General features: G+C 40.6%; 3 protein-coding genes and 1 pseudogene across 10 annotated transcripts in view; 1 reads left to right on the top strand and 3 right to left on the bottom strand.

Moving 5' to 3' along the window:
* Nucleotides 1-1,007: 1,007 nt before the first annotated feature.
* LOC147799319 (neuromedin-U receptor 2-like) lies at nt 1,008-4,932 on the bottom strand. Its single transcript, XM_087135960.1, has one exon. The coding sequence runs from the start codon at nt 4,638-4,640 to the stop codon at nt 3,531-3,533; it is 1,110 nt and encodes a 369-aa protein (XP_086992086.1). The 5' UTR covers nt 4,641-4,932; the 3' UTR covers nt 1,008-3,530.
* Nucleotides 4,933-9,207: 4,275 nt separating this feature from the next.
* On the bottom strand, nt 9,208-9,786 carry LOC147799318 (uncharacterized; annotated as a pseudogene).
* Nucleotides 9,787-15,097: 5,311 nt separating this feature from the next.
* cttnbp2 (cortactin binding protein 2) overlaps nt 15,098-24,152 on the bottom strand; it is a 74,965-nt gene continuing 65,910 nt past the window's right edge. For all 8 annotated transcript variants that reach the window (XM_022225573.2, XM_022225574.2, XM_087135451.1 and 5 more), the window contains 2 exons: nt 20,357-20,423; nt 15,098-19,574 (listed from right to left, as the gene is read on the bottom strand). In XM_022225573.2, coding sequence (XP_022081265.2) covers nt 19,187-19,574; nt 20,357-20,423 — 455 coding nt within the window. In that variant the 3' untranslated portion in view covers nt 15,098-19,186. The remainder of the gene's footprint in view (nt 19,575-20,356; nt 20,424-24,152) is intronic.
* Nucleotides 22,157-23,293, top strand: LOC147799317 (neuromedin-U receptor 2-like). The gene has a single exon (XM_087135413.1). It carries the CDS (start codon nt 22,157-22,159, stop codon nt 23,291-23,293), a length of 1,137 nt encoding a protein of 378 aa, XP_086991539.1.

Below are 24,152 nucleotides of genomic sequence, written 5' to 3'. Positions count from 1 at the left end.
TAAATTCTGAAGTCAGGTGGAAAAGCGACTGCCATGCAAGTCTGCCAGGGGAACACAGATCAGGATAAAAAGAAAAATCAGGTTTTTGATGATACCAAGAAACCAGATAATTTGATTGATGATGATTATAACGGGGATGTCTGCTGCCCTAAATAGCCACTCCGCAAGAGCCTCCTGGTTGATATTGACGGTACTTAATCTTGTTCACGGCACCTACCGGACGATAGGCAAGTCTCATGGTTTTTAAGTTTACGTTGCAACCACCCGATCTGACCTTCTACCGCTGTAAACAAACGAGTCTTTGCAGAGAAATGCCCATGTTCGCAACGGGCCCAAAGATGTTCTGGTATCACCTCATCGATAACGCGTCGAAGGTAGCTTTAGTCCTTAAATAAAATACACTTCTAGGCTACAATGTTTGGAAAGTAAACCTTTTAAAATCGGTCTTTTCAACAACAAAAGACCTGAAAAAAGAAAAAAGTAAGAAAAAAACACCCTCTGGGATTCGAAACAAGGACTCCTAAAGTACTCATGCCCTTTTCCAAGAGCTTGTGAAATTGCTACCCAGACCAAGCTGAGGGTTTCCAATCGAACGCGCAATTCTGTTGAGATCTTCATTTAAAGGCAGGGCTCTTGTGGATCATAATGTATCACGTTCCCCTGTCAAATGAAATCTATTTTCTCAGTCAGATGCTTGTATGCTGCACCACGATTTACTTGTGCCGACGGCCGTGACCGTTCCAGCATTGTGGTCAATTATAGAAAGGCCTTAAAAGAGCATTTATTTACAAACGACTACTTTCAGTGCCCCGAAACCCATAAAACAAGAAACCAAAACGTAAAGACTTTTTTGGGGGGGATAGGTGGTTCAAAGTGTTTCATTTCATCTCCATAAATGATTTACTAAATGTAAATTAAATGGACTGGAGACTTGCATACATCTCGATCATCAGGAAAAGGCAAAAGGTTTTACTAGACCTCGAATACACAGTCCTCTGACGCTTGACTTTGTGTGCAACATAATATAATAATTGGTTTATTCAACACTTCTTTCACGAATCAGTAAAAGCAACCAGAAATCAACAGAGGGCGCTTTGTAATGCAATGAAAAAAGGTGCAGTAAACTTATTCAATCCCCACTTAAATTAAAAAAATAGTGTAAATCAGCAAAGTCTGGGCCTCAAAAACATGCAAACCGATACCACTGGAGTTTCGCAAACAAAAATCGAATAATTGTCTTGACCCTAGTCTTTCCATTTCTTTTCAATTTCGGTGTGTTAGCCGATTACGTTTTTAATGAGTCACGCAAAACAACCTTACCCCCAAAAAAGTGAAAGTTCCAAAGCCCGCTCGAGGCCATTTCTTTTTTGAATGGCTTCCCTCTGCTTTCTCGGGCAATGAGGACCGTTTCCTATCGGTAGTTTTATCAACTCTGTGCTTGGATGGACGCCCCCAATCCCAAGGCGTTGACCCTGGCCTATATTTGTACAATCCTTCCATCTTTTCGGCCAAACAATCCCCTTTCTCAAAGAAAATGGTGCACTTTTTATGTTTATGGCAACAGCAGAAACTTTTACTTAAATTAAATGCACTTCACCCTGAAAGAGACAGAAGTGCTATGAAGCCAAGCGTGCGCAGTGATGAGGGTATCCAAGGGCTTCTTGCGCGGCCGAACTATCGTGATTCTCGCATCAGTAAATTGCCAAGATTAGCAAATCCCGGTGTGTACATCTATCTGGGAGGATTTTGCTCCGCACCACCAATCAGTAAGCACTATTGTCTTTACATGGTATCATGCCTCGTGTGGTTACCAGATCTGATGAATTTCTTTCGATTCAAAGCTGCATTATCAGCAACTGTCACGTGACGAAAACCAGAGGAATTCCTCCATTTTTCGAAAATATCTGAAATTATGCCAAACTCGTTGGCGTGAACATTGGGATTGCTGAAAGCCGATGGAAATAGGACCCTCTTCCGGTCATTCAGAGGGCTCTCTCGGCAAAATGAGCATTTTGAGTGAACAGTTTGTCCGATTTTCATACATTTGTCCGATTTTTTCGTCCTCTGGTGAGGGGACGTCTCTACCTGTCCAGGTTTGTTACAAGGAACATGCCTTTCATTGTGTTCAAATAACATTCCTCACCAGTGGCTCCTGTTCAGTGAATGATTCAAACTTGCCCATTTGGCCTGCTCAAGGACAGGCATTAATTATCCATGAACGTAAAACGGATTGGTAGTAGCCAATAACCGTGTCCAGCATAATAGATGACCATGCTTAAAGTATGCCATATTTGTCTTATATGGGAATAAAAGAAAAGTTCTTTCTCTTTCACTGTAATTTTGTTGAACCCTTCGCTCCGGCCAGCTCTTAACGAGACAGCAAAATGGAGAAAACCATTTTCATTAGTAGTGAGAGTGTCATTTCTACTGGTAATCATTCTCATTCTTTACAGTGGAAAAATACGGTATGATAGAGGAGAGCTTTAAGCTGTTTGTTAATATTTACATTTTCGTAGTTGTTTCCAAATACCTATAGAGGTGATTATTTCTTGGTATACTGCTTAAAAGTCAAGAGTAACTTTGCGCTTCCAATAGGATAACGATTGTTGATCTTAAATCTATTTCATCACATGGATTTGTAAATGCTTTAAGTTTTATGACATCCACAATTCTGCGACCAGAATTAGAGGTCATTACTGCCTCGCTCGTGAAAGGCTAAGTGGTACGAAAGGTTTCATGCCTCTTGAGTTTTTGATCATACCGATCATAAGTTCTACTATGATCTCAACGGTTGTAACTTGGCCAAATGCACACTTGTATCCAGTTCAAGAACACATGCATTAGTAGCAGTGTCACTGCTGCACTGGCAACTCCTCAAACCAAAATGTTTACACCTTTGTTGGCAAGGCGAAGTCTGTGACTTAAAAGACATACATAATCGTCAAATTCAAACTTCTAACTAGTTGTTTGACCTACTTCTGAAAGATATTTGTCACGATGCTAGCATTTCATGTTATTTTTCAAAACCTTTATAGTTTTCGGCTGCATTTACACAAATAGAAAGTATTACACTTCAGAGATAATGAATGCAGTAGTGATCAGAATTTCGCGAGGTGACAGATGTACTGAAGCTTAATTAATTCATGCATTTTATGAATGAGCAACGTTACACATTTGTGTAAATGGAAAGAATGTTTTCATTTGGTGACAAATGGAATACATGTAGAACTTTCCTTTGCATAAATATGAAACTTTCATTGTTTTATACATTGCCTGAAAATATCTGAATATCTGAATGATTTTCTGCATCATCTGGATAAATACTAGTCTCAAAATTTATCGCTCATTGGAATATAACTTCCCTTTACTAGACGTTTGACTTTTCCATTGCTGACAATTCATGTAACGGAATGAATAATTCAGTGACACATCGTCAACCCATCTATCTGACAAAAAGTCTAGGCAGGCATTCTATAAATGTACACCAAATCTGTATTTTGTGTACATAAACCCCTTGAATAAACTATAAGTCAGAGTTTGGTTTCATCGTTTCCGTCAATTGCACATTCTGCATCAGGAGGGGTATACTGCTGTCTCGGTTGACCTTTGCAGCGAAAACTCTGGCTAAATGCGGCACGGTATGTCCTGTTCATGATACCATAAATTAACGGATTAATTGCCGTGTTACAAAGTTCAGGGACTATGGCTATCCATGCTCTATTCCTCCCAAAGATGGATTCAAGAGGATCAGGTATCTGAGCCATCAAACAGATCCACCAAGCCAGGCTGACGACACGGTACGGGAACTGGCATAAGAAGAACACGACACCATTTACGATCAGCATTTTGGCAACTTGATTTCGGAGTTGGATGGCATTGGGGTCATTACTTACTAGTCCATTGTCACCAGTGCGTTTGTTGAGAGTCAGTATGATGCGCACATACATACAAGTATTAGCAAACATCGCAATAAGCCAGGGAACATTCAGCAATGGCTCAATAAGGTATGGTACCCAGTGTGCTGGAGGGTCAAAGTATGCTATGGTTGATGGATAGCCTTGGTATACGTCGTCATCAGGCCAACGTAGACATTTTAAAATAGGTACTGTCCTTCTCATCATTGTTGAAAGAGAAAACAGGAATCCCACCAGCCAGCAGATGGCGACCATTCTGTGGGTTCGTCTGCGTCCACGATAATTAAGATGTTTCACAGGATGGCACAAAGCCAGGTATCTCTCGAAGGACACCATAGTGACCAGTGCAATAGAGGCAAAGTAGCCAAGGTTAATGATGGTATCAAAAGAAACGTGCTGAGCAGAAGACGACAATGGATCATGTTGAACTAAAGGGGAAACGGCGTACCGCCATACCTCAAGGAAAGATTCTAAATTCAGGAAGAGAAGATCAGCGACTGCCAAATTTGCCAGGTATATGTTGATGTCTGTTCTCAGCGAAGGAACACGGAACAAGACAAAAAGAAAACTTAAGTTGTTGAGGATCCCAAGACACCATATAATTGGTATGATGATGGTTATCATGAAGGTGTCTGTTGTTGTAAATAGCCACTCAGAAACAGTCTCCTGGCTGATATTGATGGTATCTTGTTCAACGCACTCACCAGACGATACAACAGATCCCATGATTGCCAGTTTGCGCTAAAGGACTTTCCACGAAAAGTAACCAACCTGTGAGATCGCTACGCAAGCTAAGGATCGTCAATCCTAGGGTTGCATGCACAATTCCGTTTTGAGATCCGCGTTCGCACAGAGGCCCTTGCTGACGTGTAAGGTGAAAGCTCGACAATCCACTCTTCCAGGATCATAGGATCCAAGCAAAACAGAGAGAGCGTACTACTACAAGTTATCTTGCTGACTAAGTTAAGTGATGCTAGGCCTGTCCTTTTAACTACACCTAATTGTTTGCCATAATTTGCCAACCTGTCAACCATGCTGCATGCTGATAACTGTGATCGTGTCGGCAGTGTCATCAATTTTGACAAGGCTGTAATAGGATGGTAATGTGTCTGAGTACTTCTAAAATAAATGATTAACTACACAGCAGTCAATTCCAGCGCCCTCAAAAGTCCATAAAACAAGGGGAAGAATTAATAAATGATTTACCACGAGAAATTTGAATTGAATTTTGATGTGACGAAAACGGAATAAGTTTTTACTTGACGTTTTCCAGATATAAATGCACCATGCTTGCAGCTGGCTTCAGAGAGTGCAGAGTATCAGCAGATTCAAATTAAAGATTAAATTAACTCTTGAAGTTGTCACTTTTCTTGCACTGATTGAAAGTTAACAGAGAAATTGTACTTCAGTGAGAGATAAGAAATTTGTGACCTGAAATGTACTTCATTGCGTAATTGTCTATGTTAGGACATTCCCGTTTTGTTCCTATCTGCAGAAATTAAAGTACGGTTACGTTAATTCTTCCCAAGCTTAGTCTCTAAATGTCATTTATCGAATTCACACTTTTTAATACGTAGTTGGACCCACAGCTAAAAGGTTTTGTTACATAATCAGTATTCTGCAGCACTTTGAACTCGGTATATAACATTGGACAGCTAATGAATGACAGCAGTGGTGATCATGTACTCAAACCGTTTTCATGGACGGCCTGTCGTTTCAATCCTAGCAGAATCTTTCTCAAAGGCAAATGATTTCATTTGATTACAGATGGAATGGAAGTTTCCTGTATACGAATATGAAACTGTCTTTGTATAATTATATTGCATCATCTTCAGATGTGCCAGAAAAATCATACCTGAACAAATGGAACTTCCATCGGATAAGCATTTCCATTTTCCAAATTCCATGAAACCAAAGCTCTACTTTTCCCTGTGATGTAATAATGGTTATTTAGGTGACATGATCAAACCTCCAAGACCGATCTTGGGAATTTATTCGGGCGTTGTGTAAGTGTTAATTAACTACACCCCCCCCTGTGCACCCCACTCTCGAAAGTCGATTCACAGGTTGATTTCAACGCTTCCTTTCTTGGCCGGGGTCTCCATAATAGTGCTGCACTGTTCAGCTCGACTAACATCGATAATTTGCCGTCTGGGTTGACCTTAATAGGGGAATGTCTGGATGAATGCGGCACGGTAAGTTCTGTTCGTGCTACCGTAAACCAGTGAATAAATCATTGAGTTAAAGTACTCGGGGACCGAGGATACCCATCTTACATTCCTTCCAAAGAGGGATTAGAGGATCAGGAATCTGAGCCATCAAGCAGCTCCAGCCAGCTAGGCTGAAGATAGAGTACGTGCGGTCAATGCCATAGGATAAACACGGCACCAACAACCAGCTTTTGACCATTTTGTTTCGTACTTGAATGGCATTGGGGTCACTGTTGTCAAAGCTTTGGTCACCAGTGCGTTTGTTGAGAGCCAGAATGATGCGCACGTACATGTAAGCGTACTTTCGCAATAAGCCAGGGAACATTCAGCAATGGCTCAGTGAGGTATCGTACTCAGGGAGGGGCAAAGTGTACTATGGTTAATGGACAGTCTTGGTACGCCGATGCGTTGTCATCGGACCAAAGCAGACATTCTATATGGGAACTGTCTACCCCATTATTGTTTGAAATAGAAAACACGAATCCCATCAGCCAGCAGTTTTATGGGATGGCACAGAGGGAGGTATACCTCTCAAAGGACATTATGGTAACCAGTGCATTGGAGGTATAGTACCCAGTGTTCAGTAGTAGTTTTACCCTAATGAAATTATATCACACTTCAGTCAATATTTGACACTGTATGTGTATGCATATAGGCACGAAAGACAGGTATCATTTGTATCGCAACAGTCCATCTCTGCACGTCAACTCTTGTGCCTTTCTATATTACACATATGAACTGGCAGTGAAGTCTTTTGTGCAGGGCTGGGCGACCTTAAGGACTATGAGTGACTAGAAGAGGGTCCTGTATTTCCCTGGGTACAATATAGGACTGTCGTCTAGTCATTCACAGGGTTGTCTCGGCAGAATGAGCATTTTCCGATTGTCATAAATTCGTCAGATTTTCGGTCTACTAGTGTTGTGACACCTCTACTTCTGCAAGCGAAGTGCATTAAAAAAAACGTGCTTTTCATTGTAGTTAAATGGTATTCCCTGTTATTTGTTTTTGCTCGAGGAAAGTTTAGAGAATGCCGTTGCCTTGCTCAAGGACAGGCATTAATTATCCATAAACATAATAAATACTTTTCCCCAAAATGATTCTGCTCAGTTAATAATTCAAACTTGTCCATTTACCGTACCCAAGGACAGGCCTTATTTATCCATGGCCATAAAAATTAATTAGCACAAGCCAAGAACCATTACAAACATAATAGATGGTCGCACGTATGCCATATTTGTCTTTTATAGGACTGGAGTAGAAAGACTTCACAGGCTCCCTCATCAGCATTGTAACTATCCTAGACCCTTGAATTCTGCCAACTTTTTACAGGACTGAAAATACATAAAAACCATGCAGTTCGTAGAGAAGTGAGTACAATATTCATTACCTTCATTATTCACACTGGGAAAACACACGGTTTCCCTAATTTTGACAGTTTGTAAATTTTTCCAAAGCAGCTGTGAAGGTGCCAGTTTTCTGGCATTGTTTTATGTCAACAAAAACGTTGTGCCGCCACTGGGAGAGGAAAAAAGTTTTTTAGAGCATTTTAGAGCATGGATGTGCATATGCACACACTAATTATGCGACCAGAATCAGAAGCCATTACAGCGACGTTACCGCGCCAGTGAGCAATACGGCCGTTTCACAATGGTGCGCCCCCAAGAGTTTGCAATGCATTGGCCAATCACAATGCGCGAAATTTGTCGATCCAAAGTGCGTTTGGAAAGGGTCGACAAATTTTGCGCGTTGTGATTGGCCAGCGCGTTGGCACTATTGTGAATCGCCCGTATTAGGTTTGGATTATAGTCGTAACGAACGCCGGCGGCATACCGTACGCGTGACGCGCGATGCTTAAAAGGCAGATACCGCTGGAAAAGACGTTGCACAACGTCATGCAAAATGCGTTTTTTTAAAGGATATACCAGCTCTCGAAGCCAGACTGATTCATCAATTGGATGTACATGTACGTGTATTTTGTTTATGGTCTGCTATTTTGTTGAAAACTGGATCGTCACATGTTGTTAGAAATAATAAGAAAAATGGAAAAAAAACGAGGGTACTAAGCGAGAGCGCCATTGTAATGTGCCCGTCGTGCCACAGCACCAGCACTGTGCGTGTTTGTCTCACTTAATGTTCCTATGGCACTGTCGGACATATTTTTGAGTTTAAAACCTCAATGTCAGGTGGTTAAAAAAATAATAAATAAACAAAACAAAAACAAAAACCAGATGAAGCCTGAGATGAGAACGAAGTTCAGTACTGGACAACGGCACAGTTCCCGGTAGGGCACTAGTCTGCAATTTTGACTGGTTAGGGGTTCTTGAATACAAGCAGTTCAATTCATCCAAATTTAGTTTATATTTAGCGAGCAGTTAACAGCAACTCAAAGACTGTACCTGTGAAAGGTGAAGTGAATCTTGCTTAAATTACTAAATAGTTAATAGTTGAGTTCAAACCGCTCAAACCATTGACCATTTTGTTTCGTACTTGAAGGGCATTGGGGTCACTGTTGTCAAAGCTTTGGTCACCAGTGCGTTTTTTGAGAGCCAGAATGATGCGCACGTACATGTAAGCGTTAGCAACTTTCGCAATAAGCCAAGGAACATTCAGCAATGGCTCAGTGAGGTATCGCACTCAGGGAGGGGCAAAGTGTACTATGGTTAATGGACAGTCTTGGTACGCCTATGCGTTGTCACCAGGCCAAAGCAGACATTCTATATGGGAACTGTCTACCCCATTATTGTTTGAAATAGAAAACACGAATCCCATCAGCCAGCAATTTTATGGGATGGCACAGAGGGAGGTATACCTCTCAAAGGACACCATGGTAACCAGTGCATTGGAGGTATAGTAGCCAGTGTTCAGTAGTAAGAAACATGACGGTTTGGGCGGGGGGGGGCAATGGGCTGAGAACAGAGTGCGAACTGCTGTCTGTGAGCCACTTGCACTTTTAAAAAAGGGGTGTACGTAATAGTAAAAAAAAATCATGTCCACAATTACATTCCCACGTTGTACGATCGCTACATGGCTAACATATATTTTTCTTGTAAGTAAAAATAAGCCAGGGAATATTAAGTAATGGCTCAGTGGGGTATCGTACCCAGGGTGCTGGAGGGGCAATGTGTACTATGGTTGATGGATAATTTTGGTATGTGTTGTAATCTGGCTGGCGCAGACACTGTCTGCCTCATCGTTGTTGAAAGAGAAAACACGAATTCCACCAGCCAGCAGATGTCAACCATTCTCTAGGTTCGTCTCCGTCCACGGATTTTGAGATGTTTCATGGGATGCATGGCACAGAGAGAGGTACCCCTCAAAGGACGCCATGGTAACCAGTGCAGTGGAGGCCAGTGTTCGTAATAGCAATAAAACTGATACATTGGGCAGAAGTTGAAACCGGATTATGTCTAGCCTAAGGGGAAACTATGTAACGCCACACTTCGTACGTAGATGCTAAATTCAGAGAGAGAAGATCAGCGTTTGCCAGGTATATGCTGGTGTCTGTTCTCAGCGAAGGAATACCGAGCAGGACAAACAGAAATATGAAATTGATGATGACACCAAGACACCAGATAATTGGTGTGATAGTGGTTATAATGAATGTGTCTGATATTGATAGTATCTCGTTCAGTGCAGGCACCTGATGATGCACCAGATCCCATGGTTTGTTAGTTTGCACAACAACAGTTTACTTGAAATTTCAACATTTGAAATCATTACCCAACCCGAGTGTCGTCAGCTGCAGGCACTGCTCTGGCGCGGGTCTACATTTAGGTCTTCGCGGGTCTACATTTAGGTTTTTCTTTCTCCAAGTCTATTGGATGTAGTGTTTTAGGTTCAGGCACAGTGATCCAGTAGATCGACTTCCAAAAGAATATACAAGTTCCAGCAGAAGATAGAAAGCGGACTGTTCTCCTGCTGGCTGAGTTCGGTGTTGTTAGGGCTGTGTTTCCTGTGAATCAATACGGTCGTTTCACAATTTGTTCTTCCCCAATGGTGATAATTTATAGTGAGCTCTACTTTCAGGTTTTATCCTAATGAAATTATATCACACATCAGTCAATATTTGACACTGTATGTGTATGCATATAGGCACGAAAGACAGGTATCATGTGTATCGCAACAGTCCATCTCTGCACGTCAACTCTTGTGCCTTTCTATATTACACATATGAACTGGCAGTGAAGTCTTTTGTGCAGGGCTGGGCGCCCTTAAGGACTATGAGTGACTAGAAGAGGGTCCTGTATTTCCCTGGGTACAATATAGGACTGTCGTCTAGTCATTCACAGGGTTGTCTCGGCAGAATGAGCATTTTCCGATTGTCATAAATTCGTCAGATTTTCGGTCCACTAGCGTTGTGACACCTCTATTTCTGCAAGTAAAGTGCATTAAAAAAACGTGCTTTTCATTGTAGTTAAATGGTATTCCTTGTTATTTGTTTTTGCTCGGGGAAAGTTTAGAGAATGCCGTTGCCTTGCTCAAGGACAGGCATTAATTATCCATAAACATAATAAATACTTTTCCCCAAAATGATTCTGCTCAGTTAAAAATTCAAACTTGTCCATTTACCGTACCCAAGGACAGGCCTTATTTATCCATGGCCATAAAAATTGATTAGCACAAGCCAAGAACCATTACAAACATAATAGATGGTCGCACTTATGCCATATTTGTCTTTTATAGGACTGGAGTAGAAAGACTTCACAGGCTCCCTCATCAGCATTGTAACTATCCTAGACCCTTGAATTCTGCCAACTTTTTACAGGACTGAAAATAGATAAAAACCATGCAGTTCGTAGAGAAGTGAGTACAATATTCATTACCTTCATTATTCACACTGGGAAAACACACGGTTTCCCTAATTTTGACAGTTTGTAAATTTTTCCAAAGCAGCTCTGAAGGTGCCAGTTTTCTGGCATTGCTTTATGTCAACAAAAACATTGTGCCGCCACTGGGAGAGGAAAAAAGTTTTTTAGAGCATTTTAGAGCATGGATGTGCATATACACACACTAATTATGCGACCAGAATCAGAAGCCATTACAGTGACGTTACCGCGCCAGTGAGCAATACGGCCGTTTCACAATGGTGCGCCCCCAAGAGTTTGCAATGCATTGGCCAATCACAATGTGCGAAATTTGTCGATCCAAAGCGCGTTTGGAAAGGGTCGACAAATTTTGCGCGTTGTGATTGGCCAGTGCGTTGGCACTATTGTGAATCGCCCGTATTAGGTTTGGATTATAGTCGTAACGAACGCCGGCGGCATACCGTACGCGTGACGCACGATGCTCAAAAGGCAGATACCGCTGGAAAAGACGTTGTACAACGTCATTCAAAATGCCTTTTTTTTTTAGGATATACCACCTCTCGAAGCCAGGCTGATTCATTAGTTGGATGTACATGTACGTGTATTTTGTTTATGGTCTGCTATTTTGTTGACAACTGGATCGTCACATGTTGTTAGAAATAATAAGAAAATGGGAAAAAAACGAGGGTACTAAGCGAGAGCGCCATTGTAATGTGCCCGTCGTGCCACCGCACCAGCGCTGTGCGTGTTTTTCTCACTTAATGTTCCTATGGCACTGTCGGAAGTACTTTTGAGTTCAAAACCTCAAAGTCAGGTGGTAAAAAAATAGATAAACTAGAGAGAAGTGTTTGTAAACAAGTACAAATACAGAGCTGTTTCGGGACTGTTACACCCACAAAATAAGTATTGGCAATTGTGATGAAAAAACCTCAAACTATGAGAGAGTAAAAATGAACAATTTAGTAGTCTGGACGTGACATATACCCCCGAAAAAGTTTCATTTATAATCAGTTTCAACCAATGCAATTGGATGTCCACTTCAGAAAATAATCTAACATAACTTGTCACGTGATATTATTCTCACGGTTGAGAGTTTGCTTTGTACTTTGTGGAGCTTCTCACAATAGCTTAAAAATTATAATACTTACTTAAAGATAACATATACGACTTCTTCGACTGTTGACGTCATCACGAGTGGATGTGATACCAGTTACAAGAATTGTATTTCTTTAACGTAACGTGACTTGTCGCCAGATGAGATCAGAATCAAATCAGATCAATTTGGGTCTAAAACCCTTCCATTTCCAGCCACACACAAAGTTTCAACCGCATCGGACCTGTACTTATCGAGGTATAGTGGTTTGAAGAGATCCCCTTCAATGTCACGTGACTTGTCTCCTGATGACGTCATCATTACTAAATATGCTCAATATTTGCCTAAAGCACTACCTCTCCAGGATATAAGCAGGGTTTCAACCCAGCACTAACACCGACAGACGCATTCTGTTGAAAAACACCTAACAGCTTTTACCACTTTTAAACAATAAGCATACTTCCGGTTTAAACCGGAAGGAAGGGTCATGTTTTTGACCTACACGAGACGAAATCAAGACTACATTTTATTCTAGCACTTATCACAAACTGAATGTTGCTGAGGCCACGGTTGATTTTATATGGATTTTGATATATTTCACGCTACATTTAAATATTCAAAATTTAATAATGAATCACTTGATGACGTCATCATGACGTAAATATGTTAGAATTATCTTTGTTGTGTAGTTAGTTCGTGCTGTAAGTTTGACGATGATCAACGATTACTAAGGTACGAAAATAGTGCCTCGAAAACGTGTACAAAGTCAATGAGCTGAAATAAATATTAAAAAATCAATAATAAATCACATAAAGACGTCATCACGACGTCATAAATTTGGACGTATGTTTGCATCAAGGTCTTAAACTGAACAATTTTTTTCAAATATTACTTCATATTCCGACTCTTAGGCATATTTCAAATAAAATAACAGAGCGTAAAGTACCCGATTTCTCCTTCGATCTTATAGTAGTCTTGCGCCGAAGTTAAAGACTACTTGTTCACTTGTGTTAAGTAGAAAAACGTGTACAAAACCTATGGGGAAAAATTGAATATTCAAAAATGAATATAAAATAAGGCAATGATGTCATCATGACGTCACCCTTTGCAATAAATCTTGCATCAGGGTCTTTGTTGGCTATCACTTTGGGAACAATCAAACACTGCAAAGTTACCAAAATTGTGGCTAGAAAACGTGTACAAAGTCAATGGGCTAGAAACACGTGTGCAGGAAAACTGCTCCTTTAATTTCATGTCACGTGATTTTAGTCTAAACTGGAAAAAATTATGAAATATTATTCAATATTTGCACACTTGGGTATATTTGCGATCGAACAGAAGGGAAAATTTAGTCTGATTTTTTTTTTCGTTCTGGTAATTCTCGGTCAAAGTTGAAGACTGCTCACGCATTATGCCGGACAATGTGTGTACAAACTCTATGTTGTGCAACAACGCCATCCATGGTTCAATATAGGACAGTTTGTTGAAAATTGAAGGGTGCAGTGTCCCAATTCAAGGAAAATTCTTTGCCAGGCCGAGGCGCACAAAAAGTACCCCCCAGAGATCGTTTCAAAAAGAGGGGTCTGTTTGGGCCAAGAAATGGTGGAATTGTGTCAGTATGGCCCAGGATCATCTCTGTAGATTCAGGGGCACCCATCTGGGGGCAAAGCAGACAAAAATGGGATTGAAAATTAGTCAGAAGAGCCCCAAGAAGGTGAGGGATGTCATTTGAAAAATGGCCGCTGGGAGGGCTTGGCAACATTCACTTTTTGGGGGGTGAGTTTGTTTTGGGCGGATAATTAAAAAATTCATTGGTTAACCTACTAAAAATTGAAAATCAAATGAAATCTGAAGGACCAAACAACACATTGATTTTTGTTTGAGAGGCCTCAGGGACTTCAGTTGCCTGCCATGGGGCTCCAAACTTGGTTGATTTTACACTATTTTCAATGGAGCTTGAATTGGTTCAGTGCACCCTGAAAGCCCAGGCAGGTGTAACAGTAATTCTGTAATAGCGCCCTCGTAGCCTGATATACGACAGTCCGAAAACTGTGTGCAATCTGTGTACAGAGTCTATTGAGAAAATTTAATTCTTAAAAAATCAATAAATAAACTACTTATTTTCTCCTAGGACCGTCCTTGGATGATGGTTCAAAGGTCTAAGTTTGAAGTCGATCAGATTTAGTAAACTGCCGAAGTCGACTGGTAGAAGGAATTGAGTTGAAGAAGAAAAAAAAATTATCAGAAAAACAATACTGTTTCGGCAAAGTTGCCGAAACAGCTAATAAAACAAAAACAAAAACCAGATGAAGCCTGAGGTGGGAACAAAGTTCAGTACTGCACAACAGCCCAGTTCCCGGTAGGGCACTAGTCTGCAATTTTTGACTGGTTAGGGGTTCTTGAATACAAGCAGTTCAATTCATCCAAATTTAGTTTATATGGAGCGAGCAGTTAACAGCAACTCAAAGACTGTACCTGTGAAAGGTGAAGTGAATCTTGCTTAAATTGCTTAATATAGTTGAGTTAATAGTTAATAGTTGAGTTCAAACCGCTCAAACCCTGAAGGGATTATTTTAAGGTGAAAGAATACAACTCAGTCTGGTCCGATGGATGATTTTTTTGATGTAAAGAACTAGAAGGGATGGCCAAACTGTCTCAGGTATTTATGATTTCCTAAAATCCAAAATCGTAATTATTGAAGCTGTACAATATTATAAATAAAACCAGAAAATTTACTGTTAAGAGTAAAAATTTCTCGACAATTTCCAAGGCCTATAACTAGTTCCTTGTTTACCCAGCCACGGACAGATCTGAGGCTGACCTGGATTCAAAGATCAATTTCATTTAATTTCTTTGTGCCACCCTCTGACACTGCCGCCTCCACCAGAAAAAAATCCATAATCCGAAAGATATCAAAATGAGCATTCTTCTTACGTAACACAGCTGCCACGCGCACAAGCTGAACGCAGTAGAAGCATTAAGCCTCTTTGAGACTGACTTCGCCTTGCCATGATAAAATGCAAGCCGAGTAACGGAAACTGTCAAATACTACCACTCAAATTTTCACCAAAAAAATCTTGCAACAGAAGTAATTACTGTTTATTGATTGAAAATTTACAAAGAGTTTTTTATTCCAGAGCAACTATCCCAGCAAATCACTTTGTTGTATAAATACAGTCAGGAAAAAAACTTACACAATAAATTCATGTCATAAAACTGTCCCGATACAAATCATTCTGCTGTGGCCATGCAGAGTAATCCCTCATCAAGTTTTAGTCGTTTTGCCATTTTTCCTTTTCTTTTCGTGAATTTCCAACAAGCTTTTAAAATAATAACAATAAAATAACAGCATACAAGGACAGCCTCTTAATGCACATCGGTACATAATTAATGAGGTTAACTTCAAATATGCTGCAACGGTCATTGCTAAACAGGTTTACTTCTAGTGCTGACCACATGGCGTATTTCAGGAAAATATGAAAATGCTATCGACATTTATATTTTACAACAGATGCGGCCAGAAACTCACACACCTGTATAAACACCACAGGTGGTGAATATACCCTGTTGGTTTTGGTAAGGGAACAATAACTAGCAATAAAATTCAGGATATCTTCCAATCTCAGACTTCTTTTCATTTAGTAAACAGGGGAATTCCGTGCGTAATTATGCTGTAATTCTTAAGTTGAGGCGGGATAAAAATATTGCAGTCGTCAATTCAACAGAAACTATATTCATACACAATACATAAACGTTCACACTGACTACAATCTTCACAAGGTGAGAGAGTACAGTATCCTAAAACGATAACCTCAAAAGATTGAAGGAAAAAAAATTGTCAAGTACTACTTTTTTATATAACAGCTCATCTGGCAATTTAAACGCAAATTCCTCAACACGTAGTCACTTTTACAGATACCTGAAGAAGTTGCAAATATTACACGAAATATCGTCAACGAAACAAGATACAAAATGAAAAAAAAAACCTCTACACATCGAATCTCTAAGTTTTGGGCAGAGGTCTTTAATACACATCAATACCACCACACAATACATTGACCAAAAAAGTCTTAATGCTTCCAAACAAAGCGATACAAAAAATTATGGTTTTTAGTGACAACACTCTTCAGAATTGGATAATTCACAAGGCACTGCCGAAAGACCTCTCTTATGCGTCAGCAAAGTATTGCCAGTCAGTGAGTGGTTGGTAAATTACGGCCGGCCGGCAGCACAGCAACAAAAGAACAATAAATCTGAATAGTGCCGATGATAAATACTAATGGCATCTAAAGCAGACGACCGATGATTGATTTGGAGTTCTCCAAGACAACGACCTTACATAAACAAAGCTGGAGCTAGAGTTGCAACCGGAGACAAAGCCAAGATTTAAAAAGAAAAAAAAAGAATATTAACACCAATAATTAACATTACACTATATTCACATGACTCTGCTGCATACACATACCTTATATACAAATAAAAGTTTTTATAAACACTAATGCCTACATTAATTTAACACAAGAATTTCGGTGGCTCTAACCCTGTACAGAACATCACTATAAAGACTGCTGAAATTGATACAATGCCAGCAAATTATCTTCAACATTATGACACGTATTGCTTTTCTCCAGTCCAATTAAACAATTTTATTTAAAAAAACACAGAAACATCACTGACCTACAGAGATGGTGCACAATGGAAACAAGGCCAGTTAAATCGGGCTGGAAATAATATCTGACCGGACCCCAAATTAGAGTAGCCATTATGTGTAGAAGAATTTTTTTTCTAATGGTAAAATTTTAAAATGAGAAAAATCCAAATAAAGCACATGATCCTTTAAAGTCACAAGGGATAACTACAAATATTATATTTCTTTACTATCTACAGGAAACTTTTACAATAAAAACCCTTGAAATTCAACACTTCAACGAAATGAGGAACACAGCAAAATCCTACCTGAACACTTTTTCTCACAAGGGTGTAAATCATTTTTAGGCAAGTAACTTTGGTACTACGTCCGTGTTCCCTGAAGTGTTTACAGTTTTCAATTTTATTTGACAAATATTTCATATCAAGCTTAACAACTAGTACACAATCAACGAGACAAGAAAGCAATTATGATCTGCCATCAGTAGAGACTCATGAACAGGTTTCCTGCCCTCAGAACATACAGTGTTCAGTACAAAGTTTGACTACAAATGTTAACAAACTTCAAGAGTGGAAGAACTTCCGTCATACGAAACGAAAGGCAACTTTGCCGGTGAAGCTGAAAAGATGAGGAAATTTGTGCGATTACTCGTTTATGAGGGTCTCAACTCGGAAAATAATCCCACAAAGTCGCGTTATTTGCCGGGACATTATTCTCATATGATCAAGTAAACAACTAATTTGATGATCGGTGGAATATACAATTGAACCATCTGTTTTGCTGTTTTCAAACAAAACAAAAACATTCCCGAATGCTCTTCTACCAGGAACAATACCAACTATTCCTGACCAAATCTAACGAGAAGCCCAAATCACGTGGAACATTGTGCGAAAAAAAGTTGTGCATTTGAAACTGGACATGAGGATCGCAGGGAACTAGTGGATTGGAAGGAGATAATATGGACAATCCAACAGAGGGATCTGTTAGAAGGCGTGGAAGCCCTCTCAAGAGAACTTGTTCAAGTTTTTTGTCAAAATAATTTTCAATGCATTTTGGTAAAGGTTTAGCACATTCAAGGAGAACATTCAGGCATGAATGCACCAAATCATGTTTTAGTTTTCTAGAAAGGTTGACAGTATCTTTTTTGAACTTCGTAACACCTCTTTTTGCTTTTTTATCGTATATCTGTGGAAGAACCCAGATGTGAAATCCTTGGCCATTAAAAAAAGTGATAAGCCTTACAAACACTATAAATCCATTGCTTTGTAAGATCATGAGAAAAAGGCATTCTGGTTGACGCACATATAGGCACATTTTCATCTCAAGTGTTTTTTTTTGCTTTCTCAAAGTCAAACTGTACAAATAGTATAAAATATTTTCTGCCTGAACGAGCAATGCAGCATACAAATAGTAAAAAGGTGGGCTGTATGAAGCTGACTGGAAGGCATATTTCTTGGCTGAGAAGGCTGGTTACCAGACTATCAAGGTCATGCATATTGATAAGGTCAATCCAAATGACACAGGAAAGTCACCTCAGGAATCTGTATCTTACTGGTAGGCATAAATATTACGCCTTGCACAGAGATATTCCTTCTTCATAAAATGGCATTTATTAGTGATAAATTCCTCTGTGTTGATGGCATTCATTGACTGAAGTGCAACCATCTGTCAACTATTGGCACGGCACAGTTTTCTTTTCAAAATACAGAAGTATACTTCTGCAAAATGTACTTTAAATGAAAAATGGGGGAAATTTCAGCTGAATTTGGGCACTGTTTATAAGATTCCACCCTTTGGAATGTTGACATCAGAAGCATATAAACAATGTACAATACATTTCAATACTTTTTTTCCCCAAGGAAATCAGACTTTCATGCTGAATACTGGGTCTCCTGCCTGACAAAAACACATGCTCCAGAAGATTTTATTTCAGCATGTCACAAGGGTCTGGAAACTACCGACCAGTTTTGCTGAAGACTAGTGAGGGTCAAACATTCTTGATCCAAACTCCCTGATTTTCCGCACAAATGTCCAGCAACCCAAGAATAAAATTTCAGTGCCTTTTTTTCTTTCTTTATCTGTTCAAAGGTTGAATGGGCACAAACTGAACCGACAAACTGTAATGCCATCTTACACTAGGTACAGCAGACTGTAAGTGCATGGATATTAGAAACAAGCTCAATAGCACATCATATCTGATAATACGCCCAAGGAAAGATGTATTCCATCTTGGGAGCCAAAAGGATTTTGAGGGGTTCATTTCCCATTTTAAAACCTCCATGCCACAATGACTTTCAGTATGAGACCACTTTCACTCATGAGCAAGTTTGGTATAACAGTGCATGTCCAGAATGAAGCTCAGCCAAGGTTATTCAGAAGTAGTAAGGTGTGAGCGCAAGGTCTACCCTATCAGCACACTCATACGCCGACTCCCACATGTGCTTTATTCTCAAATAACCTTGCCTGTTTGAAATACCAAACTGGCCCGTTCACGACACCGAAAATTGTGCCTGCGACTACACCGTTTCTTCCCAAACGTCCCACACCCCATCTTCGTCCTTGTTCTTCTTCCGTAATTTCTCATGCCGCCCTGCGGCCCCTCCCGGTGCCCCCGCCGTCCCGTCGTCGGGACTAGGCCGCTTCATCTGCTTCTCAGAGCCTGCCCCTGGGTCCCCGGTCTTCTTCCCCTTGTCCGCCGCAGCCTTGTCCACCCCTGCCCCCGCGCCCGACCCTCCGGGCTTCCTCCCCAGCAGGTTCTCCTGGAGCTGGGTGAGTTGGTCCATGTCCGAGTCCAGGGGACAGCCCTGTAGCTGCAGGAGGGACTCCAGGAGATCAGAGTCTTCGATGGGGGAGGATGGGATCAGATCCTGCTGGATTGTGCCCACAGGGTTGCTGTTACCGTCACTAAGGGGATAAAAAAAGTGGGCAACTGAAACCCTCAAATCTTTTAATCAAATACAGTGGACATGTGCCTCTCTGGTGATCTGGGCTCCAATGAACCACCAAAGTTGAAGCTCCTGTTCTTGTCAGGTCAATGTTTCTGATCAACAACTGTATAAAAAAGGGTCTTGTGGTGCTCCCTGACCCGTTATCCGATGGCCCAAGTTCCCATCCACTTAAGAAGTCTCACTGTCAACAGGTGAGTGTGAAAACTCTCAGACAAGTTACTCAGGCTTGCTCCTTCCCCCATGTAATCCTACTGTCATGCACTCAGTCTATTTTGATGCGAAATGTATGACTGATGTGTGCTACCACTTGGAGTAATAGTAGCATCACTAACTCCAATCCAACCAACTTTTTCAGCAATTTGCTGATGTAGATGTTTTTCCATCAAAGTCGACAAATCCAAGCTATATTGATAACTTTGTCTTCTCTCCAACTTCTTTTAAACAGGTCCCTGGTTCAAAGTGGGTTTGCTGCACGTATACAAAGAAAGCCAAATGACAGAATGGGGAAATATACTTTAGTTATGAGAATTATGTAAAAACTGGTAAAGATGCACAAAATAATTATGAATAAATTATGTACACACTATGAATAATTTATCTTCCCATGACCCTGGTTCTGATGCAATTTTATGCAAACCCACAGAAATGGACTGTTTGTTCACCGAGGTAAGTGGCATTAAATTCTGAACCCAAAATGGTGACCATCTTTCCTTCGGACTGCCCTATGTTAATACTGACCTGGTTAATTTGGATTGCGATTTGGGAACTCGCCTCGGTATCATTGATCTTGTGCTGCGATGCAAATCTGTAAAAAAAAAAGAACATGGGTTTAAATATGGATCATTTGGTGTTTAGTAAGCATTTAATCCACAGAACAGATGTTCTTAAAAGCAAGGCAATGAATACATTTACATCACTACCAATTTTTCCAGTGATGTAAAGTGCCCTCACTTCTTACAGGGGCGCAGTATCCATCAAACAGGCAGAATATCCATAGAGGAACCTTCTTCATTCTGGTAAATCCGGAAAAGTGATTATGTGTATACTCCAGTGCAAATAAAGCACATTCATGGCCTTTTTTAAAAAAGCAAACCTCGAAGTTCACAGACTCAAAAGCCCTCTTATAGTAGTTGAAGCATTTGGGGCACATTAGCAGGGAGTTGACTTCTTGGTTTCATGTATTTTAGCCTCCAACCCACTAAGTTCTTTCCGGTCATGTAGAACAGGAACCCTGATCTGTTTTCCGCTGAGCTAAGAATGAGGCAGTTCGGTATTTTTTTATTACTATTATTGTTTATTTGACTGTCCATAGCAGCCCACAGGCTGAATGAAGACAGGTTACACAAGATAATATTAAAATGACAACGGTTGTAATATAAAATTTTAATATACTGTATATGTAATATTACCATAAAAATTGTCGAATAAAAATGCAATTGCTCATAAAGAAATAAAATAAATACAGCCAAATGGCCTGCATTATCATTTCAAAAAGCACAGGTCGTTAAGGAAGAGAAAGTACAAGTGAATCGGCATATGACTGCACTTACTATTAAGATTATGGCGCGCACGCGCATAGCTGTTCCCGAGCGTCCTCTTACTGGGCATGTGCTGTTGGAATACCGAACCGGCTCATTCTTTCATAGTTTTTGTACACAAGCGTCCCCTTATAAGAACGGAGCATCTGCTGACATTCACCAAATGTCAGCTGCTCCCAGCTCAGTTATGCAAATGACATCCGCTCAAGAGAACCCCATTGGCGCATGGTCACAAAAACATTTACACGTAAAATTGACCCTATGCCAAAGGTGTGCAAACAACGCAGGCCTGTGTACAAGGTTGACCCAAGTGAACGTCATTGCCAAGCAAGAAAGGAACCCACTTTCACTCGCCCAAGCAGCTGATTATCTGCGTTGCAAATGAAGTCCAGAAGAGACTCAAAATTCGGAATCCCTCCCCCTCCCGTTTGGAATTGTTCTGCCGACGGGTCATTATGACAAGAACACCCGGCAAAATGCTGACCGAGTATAATAGAGTGATTACAAGCCATCCTGACGCTTTCACTGTCCACTCTCACTGGCCAGCGTCATAGTCCTCTCCACTTTTCTGTCTTGTTAAAAAGCTGGCAAGAGGCTGAGGGTCCAGGGTAATTGCAGGACTAATGAGAGAGTAGTTCTATTCCATTCCCATAAAAACCAAATAGGGCATCTTCAGTGAATCATCAATAATGCATGTGATCATTATTGGCTATTTGCTGCCTATCAATATCTGCGCTCAAAGATAATCTTCCAACGACAAGATATAAGTGGTACGGCATACTATTTAAATACAATGAAGAGCATGCTCCTTGTAATGCACCCGTAGATGCAGAAGCGGCATGAGGCTGGTGGATCAAAGACCAAGCATCCCTTATTGAAAACAGCATCCTAAATTTTATGTCTGTTCACTAACCGTGGAACTCTTTTCAGCAATCAAGACCTTTGCCTGAACTGATTTTGTAAACTTTCCAGAAGTTTCAACTGAATACAGCTGTCTAGCATGGGATCTGGTCTGACATCAGTTGAATGCAGTGAACAAGACACTGTCAACGTCAGTCAGGAGGCAGTATCAGACTGGCTTCACAGTCCGATAGACATTTTCATGACGACTGTCGTCATGTCCATCATCTGCTCTCTCAGTCTTGTCACCAATATGACATTCCTCTTTGTCATGTTCCGCGTTCCCGCACTCAGATCGGATACCAACATCTGCTTGGCTCACTTGGCGATCTCAGATCTTCTCTTCATGATATTGGCATTTGGGTTTAGAATGTGGGGCTACTTGGCATCCCCGTTGGCCTTTCATGTGCCCTTTGTGAGCGCGGCGGGATGCATCACCTTTTCGGCTTTCATCAACACCGTTTATCACGTATCCATCTTGCTGGTCACTGGAGTCTCATTTGAGAGGTACCTCGCCCTATGCCACCCCATCAAACACCTCCAGATTCGTGGGCGGAAGCGTACCAACAGAATGATCGGCGTCTGCTGGCTGGTGGGATTCATATTGGCACTGACACTTGTTCCGTCTGCTGTCATTCTCAATGTGCAATGCCTGCGATGGCCTGACAACGATGCCTACCACGGTTACCCATCTAGCTATGCTTACTGTGGTGCCCCCGGCCCATGGGTAATAGCATATGCTGTACCTCTGCTGAACCTGTCTTGGCTCCTCTTACTGGTGGCCAACAATTACATGTACGTGCGCATCATCATCACACTTAATCAACGCTCCAGCAAGGGTGGTGTTGTCAATAATGACCCAAGTGCGCTGAAGATCCGAAACCAAGTGGCCAAAATGCTGGTTATAAACGGCGTGGTGTTCTTCCTTTGCCAGACGCCGTATCGCATCTTCTATTTCTCAAGATGGATCTGCTCTCTGGCCGGTATTCCTGATCCCCTTGCTGCAGTGGGTAACGGCAACTGGATTGGTGGGGTTCCTCAGTATATCAATACCATGATAAACCCACTGATCTACGGTGCCATCAATAAGCAGTACCGCACAGCATTCAGACAGGCCTTTCGATGCAAAAGATGTTCCAGAACGTCTAGGGCAACTTTTACGACTAGTGCCAAGTCCACTGCAGTGACTCATTCAAAAGAAGAGAGCAATCAGCCAGCAGAATCGACGAGACTGTAAACACTGAGAAGACAAGTTGTTTTAAATTCAATGAAACTAATCTTGAACAAAATGTAAGGGTCTAACAAAAATATTAACACTTTTGATTTCGATGTACATGTATACATAAAAATTTCCATGCATGTCTTGAAAACATTTCTGCGTAAAACATTTACCATTTCTTTCCACTCTTAAATATTAAGGTTTTAAGGGGCCTTAAATATGTAAGGAACACGTAATTTTTGTTAATTGTCTCTTGATATGTAATAAACTTTTTTATCAATATAGGTACAGATCAGAATCACATCTTCAAAAAATGCTACCTAGCTGTTGCTAATCAGAAATAACTTTAGAGTGCTTTATGAAAAATATTAGAACTCTACCACCATCGTTCTATTTGTCAAATAAACGTACAGATATGTTTGAGTAATCCTTTGAAAGCTTTTATTCTGGGAGGTAAATTAGAAAGTTTAACACATTTTATTTTCACACTGATGTCATGAAAATTGGACGAACTCTTCCTTCAAAATGCCAAAAAAGGTATGCCCCAAATGTTATCTTTTCCCACTGCCTCAGCTCAACATGTGTGGGTCCACACACAAGGCCATGAACTATTCAGGACCAGACGGCACGTCACAATGCCAGACCGTAAATTCTTTTGGTGGTGCAGTACTTGTACATTTGGTGTCCAAACAAATAGCACTTTGCCCAGCCAATCCAGGGGGAGGGGAACATCTCCAGAAGAAAGAGTGATTGCAGTTGATAACCTTTGGCTGGTACATTGATAACCAATGCATTCATTATTCATTCAATGTTTTATTTACTATTTGTTTATAAAATGTAACCAGTAAGTACAAAAACTACAAACATAATGCTGGCA

The sequence above is a fragment of the Acanthaster planci genome, linkage group LG04 (genome assembly GCF_054643075.1).
Source record: "Acanthaster planci isolate LZ-2023a linkage group LG04, COTS_SCS, whole genome shotgun sequence".
NCBI lineage: Eukaryota > Metazoa > Echinodermata > Asteroidea > Valvatida > Acanthasteridae > Acanthaster > Acanthaster planci.
This window is presented reverse-complemented; position numbering and strand designations above follow the sequence as displayed.

Bases quoted from the DNA above. Each gene is read 5' to 3' on its own strand.
- LOC147799317 (XM_087135413.1), top strand. From the start codon at position 22,157: ATGGGATCTGGTCTGACATCAGTTGAATGCAGTGAACAAGACACTGTC.
- LOC147799319 (XM_087135960.1), bottom strand. From the start codon at position 4,640: ATGGGATCTGTTGTATCGTCTGGTGAGTGCGTTGAACAAGATACCATC.